Source organism: Ascaphus truei, chromosome 12 (assembly GCF_040206685.1).
Source record: "Ascaphus truei isolate aAscTru1 chromosome 12, aAscTru1.hap1, whole genome shotgun sequence".
NCBI classification, from domain to species: Eukaryota; Metazoa; Chordata; class Amphibia; order Anura; family Ascaphidae; genus Ascaphus; species Ascaphus truei.
The window spans coordinates 29588303-29594302 of NC_134494.1; the positions used below are offsets into that span (position 1 = coordinate 29588303).

General features: G+C 41.6%; 1 protein-coding gene across 13 annotated transcripts in view; it reads left to right on the top strand.

The window, feature by feature from the left end:
* NAV2 (neuron navigator 2) overlaps window positions 1-6000 on the top strand; it is a 439021-nt gene that overhangs the window by 349896 nt on the left and 83125 nt on the right. For 12 of the 13 annotated variants that reach the window (XM_075567188.1, XM_075567187.1, XM_075567181.1 and 9 more), the window contains one exon: window positions 5227-5349. In XM_075567188.1, the coding sequence (XP_075423303.1) occupies window positions 5227-5349 (123 nt within the window). Of the gene's footprint in view, window positions 1-3008; window positions 3155-5226; window positions 5350-6000 lie in introns of those variants that run through there. The other variant, XM_075567194.1, reaches the window with a different exon arrangement.

Sequence of the window (6000 nt, forward strand, 5' to 3'; positions counted from 1 at the left end):
CCTTTATTTTTATTTTTGTTTTGTTTGTTTTGCCTTGTTAAAGGAACAGGCGCAATAAAGCCAAGATATAATTTCACCCTAATCAGTCTCCATTAAATGTACCTCTGCACACATCTCTTACAAAGACGCATTTGTTTTTAGAGATATCCAAGGGCCATTGGTTTCTGTTCTGTATAGTTCTGCTCCAATAGAGATTAAACTGTTCAATAATAGAAGCCACCATGGATTTTGTAAATGCAATTACAATGGAAGGGACAAACATGATTAAAGTCCTTGTACTGTAATATTGTCTTCACTAATTGCATGCAGAGAGCAGAACAGCATATCACAGTCCTCATTTCTGCTACATCATAAAGCGTGTTTGTTATTAATCTTTTATTGGAGTGATGGTATAGCAGATGTGGTAATGGATAATGGCATGGAGATCAGGTCTTGCTCCAAGCTATTGATATGCAGGGTTTTTTTTCACTACGGTAATCGGTAGCAAATGCAAATTTGTTCATTAATGTTGAAACAAGCAGACGTGAGATTAGCAGCAACTCAAGAGGGAGTTGTTTATTTTTAACAAATTGGCTTGTGTCAGCGTTTCCCTCTCACTTAGAGATTGTATTTATTCAACCTCTTTATTTATTTGTTGAATGTATCCTTTTTAGTATTTAAAGACATGTAAAATGGTAATTACACTATATAACAGGGGTCCGCAACCTTTTTGTGCCCAATGGCACACTTAGGAGTTCAGGAGAGAGTGGCCAATTAACACACACACACACCTATGGTGGAGGCCTCCAGAGCTGCGCCGGTTTCGATCGGGGATAAGGAAGTTTGTCCCGGCTTCCCGGCGCGACAGAGAAGCACTGCGCATCCGTCGGCGGCACTTCGGCGAGCCACTCACTGGCAGCCAGCAATCTACCGGTAGCTCGCAATCGACATGTTGGAGACCCCTGATCTACGCCATGTTGTCAACTGGTTGGCCAGTCAGTCACAGGCACCCACAAATGGCTTGGTGGGCGCCATGGTGCCCGTGGGTACCGCGTTAGGGACCACTGGTATATAACATAGGATTTCTTTGCTTGTGGGAGAGGAGGAGCGCAGAGGAGCTCAATGATATATGTGAAAGAAAAATAAAGCAAATATAGTGCAGATTGTAGATACTGGTATGTATCACTCTGTTAGCTATAAAAAATAGCACTCACAAAACTTATCGTAATTTCAAGCATGTCAGCAATCCATCTCTCTCTGACTGGAGCCCTTGTGATGCACAAGTGTCAGGATATCCTTCAATGGATAAGTATGGCATACATAGAAAAGAAAAAGCCACAATAGTGCATACTGTTCGACCAATATATTCAATGAAAGTATCAAGAGTAAGTTAAACTCACATGTTCCAATAAAAAAACAGGCATGGGAGAGAACCGCCGAAATGCAGAAGGACCCCGTCTGTGCACAGCTTCACAGCGTCTCACTCGCATCTCACGGTTGATTTCCGCGTACGTCACTTCCGTGGTCGCGTCATAGGTGAGGGCGGAAGCGCAGTCTGCCTCTGGAGTCAGCCCCAATCTTGCCAGTCCTTCAGCTCTCCGGTTCTCAACGCCAATGCTAACTCTACGCGTTTCGCTAATTGCTTCGTCAGGCCGATTTTATCACTTTTAAAAACAAGACACATTTCATGTCTACTTAATGATTTAACATGTGCCAGTGCAACTCGTATTGCAGTTGATATATGTATGTATGTATGTATGTATATATGTATGTATGTATGTCTTTATTTGTATAGCGCCATAAAATGTACATAGCGCTTCACAGTAGTAATACATGTCATATAAATAACAAATATAAATAACAGATCATGGGAATAAGTGCTTCAGACATACTGTAAAAGTAACATTAAGGAAGGAGTCCCTGCTCCGAGGAGCTTACAATCTAATTGGTAGGTAGGGAGAACGTACAGAGACAGTAGGAGGGAATACTAGTAAGTGCGTCTGCAGGGGGCCAAGCTTTGTGTCATGTATCCATGATTATCCAGTGCTACTCATATGCTTCTTTAAGCAGATGTGTCTTAAGGTGGGTCTTAATATATCCCATATTATTAACCAATGATTGCACTTTATTTTGGTGTATGTCATTCTCTCTAGGATGATGCAGTGTCATCACAGCAGCTTTTATATCACACTCGCAGAGGTTGAATAAATGGTTTGTTAAGTGCAGATACAGTACTTGCTTTAAACTGAACGGTAAAAATGACAACGTTAATAAAGCAAATACCCATATAATTTAACAGATTAATAAAAACACACGCACACACATATATATATTTTTTACACATCAGTGTATGATGTGTGTTTTAACCTTTTTGCTGCCACGCTTTTGAATGTTTTGCAAGCCCCCTCTAGGAACATGGGCTTAAACCCCATAATAAAAGATTATTTGCTGACAGACACATTATTACTATATTCTTCCACGTAATGAATAAATTCCTGTTTTCTTTCTGGTAACGTTTGGAAGTGCCCGGGGATACATCCCCTGTCTATATATTTTGGTGTGTGGTGGCCTTTTCTACTGCTCACCTAAAACAAAATTAGCTGCAGACAAGGATTTATTTCATTACCGGACCTTTGATGCATTTTTGATGAGAGGAATATATCAAAAAGTCACTGAGCTGGCCACCGCTGACTGGTCCCCATGACGTTGAGGTTCGCTCCTGCTAGGCACAGTCATCTGTTATGTCAAGTCCTGCAGGCTGGTGTAATTTAGAAAAAAGAATTGTATCATGCCCCCATGGGGCACTGCTTCACCAGAAATAGCCCTGTCCCTAGTCTTCCCAGCTTAGAAACGCTTTTGAAAGTTTCCCAGGGGGATGTTTTTGTTGTTCTAGGGTAGGCCCCCAACAAATTCACTGAGATGATTCAAAGAGGCTGCTTCTTTTTTTTTCTCTCTCTCTCTTCCCCCCCCCCCCTGTCTCATGTGAACCAAATAACCATGTCTGGCTTCACAGCCGACTAGCTCTGTATCTGGTGACATTGTCACAGAGTTAATGTACAAGGCAGCAGAGAAGATGGTACTGTGTGGATTGTGAATGTGTGACTTGCAGACTCATTACAGACAGTGCGGGTGTAGTCTTTTGTAGCAGACGCAGGCGTTGTCAGCAGGACACAAGGTATGTTTTGCTTTGCAGTTTGCTTGCACAGAGTTTATGTGCTCATGATAATTTGCCTGGTCATGGGGTGTTTGTATTGTTGGTTCCTTGTAAGAGTGAACTCCGCAGCCCAAAATGACTGGGGAAACCGTTTGATTTCCCAGTCCGGAAAACTCGCAGCATAAGAAGGTATGAACTTTGACTTGTTAAAGTATTTTCACGCTTTAATAGCTAAAACATTGCAGATTTTGAACTGTGTTTAAGCATTAGGAGAGGCAGATGGCGAGAAAGCCCTTAAGTCAGAATATTCCGTGACTGATTTGATACCATACGTTTGTTGACTGAGATATATATTGGATAAAAGCCCTTTTATAGACCAACATGAGTAACGATGATCTGACTGAGAATTAGGGGAAAGTATTTGGGATGGTGAGTGAGCTTCTGTCCGTTTGGGATGTTTATATTCAGTAGCACAAATTAATGTCCAACACATGGTTATAAATCTTCTCCTGGCCCCTCCCGTTTGGAAGCAGTGTTTCCAGATGATGGATAGTTATAGATAGTATAAAAAAGACCAAAGTGCTACCTTGTTATCCCCTTTTTAGTATACTGATAAGCCACCTCACAGAGGTGGAGAGGAGATGGGCTCCCCTCAAATGGGACTGAAATCTTCTCCAGCCCAGGAAAGTGACTTCACAGGCCTATTGAATAAGTGCCCTTAGACTTTTCAAAGAATATAATAAGAATAGTCCAATTGCTTAAATTAAGTAATACATCCGCTCTACTGGGAATTTATTCATGCTCACGTAGTGATACATAAATATTTAGGGTCATGTTTATTAAGTGGTGGTAGTCCACAGGATACCTTTCAGCAACAGAAGACACCTGAATAGGTCAATCGCGTCTTCTGGTGCCAGAAGGAGTCTTAAAGAGTAGCACAACTTAGTAAATATGCCCCTGATTCTCACCGCATTTTATTTCTTTTGTTCTGGATGACCACATTAATACCGTCTTGAATGCGTGTTCTATAATATTTGTTGTTGTGCTTTTTGCGGTCAATTTGTAAAACATGTTTACATAAAACCATCGAGAAGGGGTTGTACATGCCCTCACTGCAGCTCCAGTATGGGTTGGCAGCTAACCCTGCGAGGTTACTGCAATGTCTGCCTCCCTGGCAGTGGAGGGGTTCAAGTAGGGCCATGCCTAGTAGAACACTGATCTCCAGCTCTATCACGGCTCATCTGGTCAACTTTGCCTTCACCTACTGAACCAATTCCAGCTCCACTCTTTCTTCTCTCACTAGGCTTCCCTTTCCTTAGCTGTGTTGCTTGTTGGAATCTGTGCGCAAATTCCTTTTTGCATGGTGGTGTTCTCAGCACTTTCTGTAACAACATACCAGCTGCATAGTTACCCCCTAGAATGGATGCGACACATTTTTGGAAATCTTCAACGTTCGGTAGAACGTGTATGTAGCCTCCTTCGACAGCGAGACTACCAAACTTAAGAGGTTCAGTGAAAGAGTGTAGCAGGGAGCACCTTTCAGCGGCAACACGAGGCTTGCGGCTGATCTACTGCGTTTTCTGGCCAATCTTGCAACTGAGTTCTTGGTGCAGTAGGTAAACTCCCATCAAACCGCTTCATCTTGATTGAAGTTTATTTGCTTCGCTGACAATCACATCATCCTTCTAGGAAGAGGTTAATATTTGAGGCAACTGAGCGCACACAGTGGGCCTTTCTTGCTGTTATTTTAGCACTTTTTATTCTGTTTGTATGGGGTGACCACTCCCTTTGCGCCAATCCTTCTATATTATATGCTGTTGAAAGCAAACAGTTTTATGGTATCTCAGTCATTTGTTTAAAGTGCTTCAGTCGCAATTTTATATGTTTTTTGTATTGTCCTTTTTTGGTAAACATTTTTGTAAATATGACATTGTGTCGTTTTCAGAGCAATTGTATGCTCTTTTTTTTATGCTGTATCTGTGATTCCACCTAATGATGTTTCTACATAGAACTTAGCACAATGTCTTGTATTTGTTTCTCTGTCTCGGTTTGGCTGGCATAGAGTGATTTATCTGTTCTTGTTCCCTTGTCAGTTATATGACAGATGGAGGCTTGGGCCTTTACACTCGAAGACTGAACCGCCTGCCAGACGGAATGGCTGCCGTCCGGGAAACACTGCAGCACAATGCATCAGCGGGCCAAGGAGATGCTGACAGGTCAGACTGTGTAAAATAACATTTTGACGGGTGTTCACGTGTATAGGAACTGTGCAAAGGCTGCAATCGCAAGAAAATATTATCAGGGTTAAAGGAAATGCTAAAGTTTTGGGTTCCCCCATCATTTTGGGCAAAATGTTGGATTTTCATGGTATCGTTCTTACATTTTCTGAATTTCCGAGTGTGTAGACATCACATTCTGCATCTCAAGCTTATGTTAGTCATTGCTCATGGATAAAGATGGAATATTTGGAAGTTGAGGGACCTATTAATATATATATAGGTCATACCATACACAAATAGCCAAACACATTTGTTATGAAAACATAAAGCCAACATACTTTCCATTGGACAGATTATAATTATATACACATGCTTTGGTAGAGAATGTTTCTGAAGCACATTGGTCGCTACCACGGCAATCCCATCCTGAAAGTTTATGTATAACTGCGTCGTCTGTTCTTGGATTGGTTAATTATTAGAAAGTATCATAAACTTCAAGGAAGCCAATGGATTTCTGGGGCAGAACTTTGGTGTAGCTCAGTCTGAGTGTGCGTTTGATTGGCCATCTATCAGTCTGTTGGCATCATCGGGGAGAGTTGCCACCTTAGATGAACATGAGGTGAATACAACCTACAACAAAGATATTTA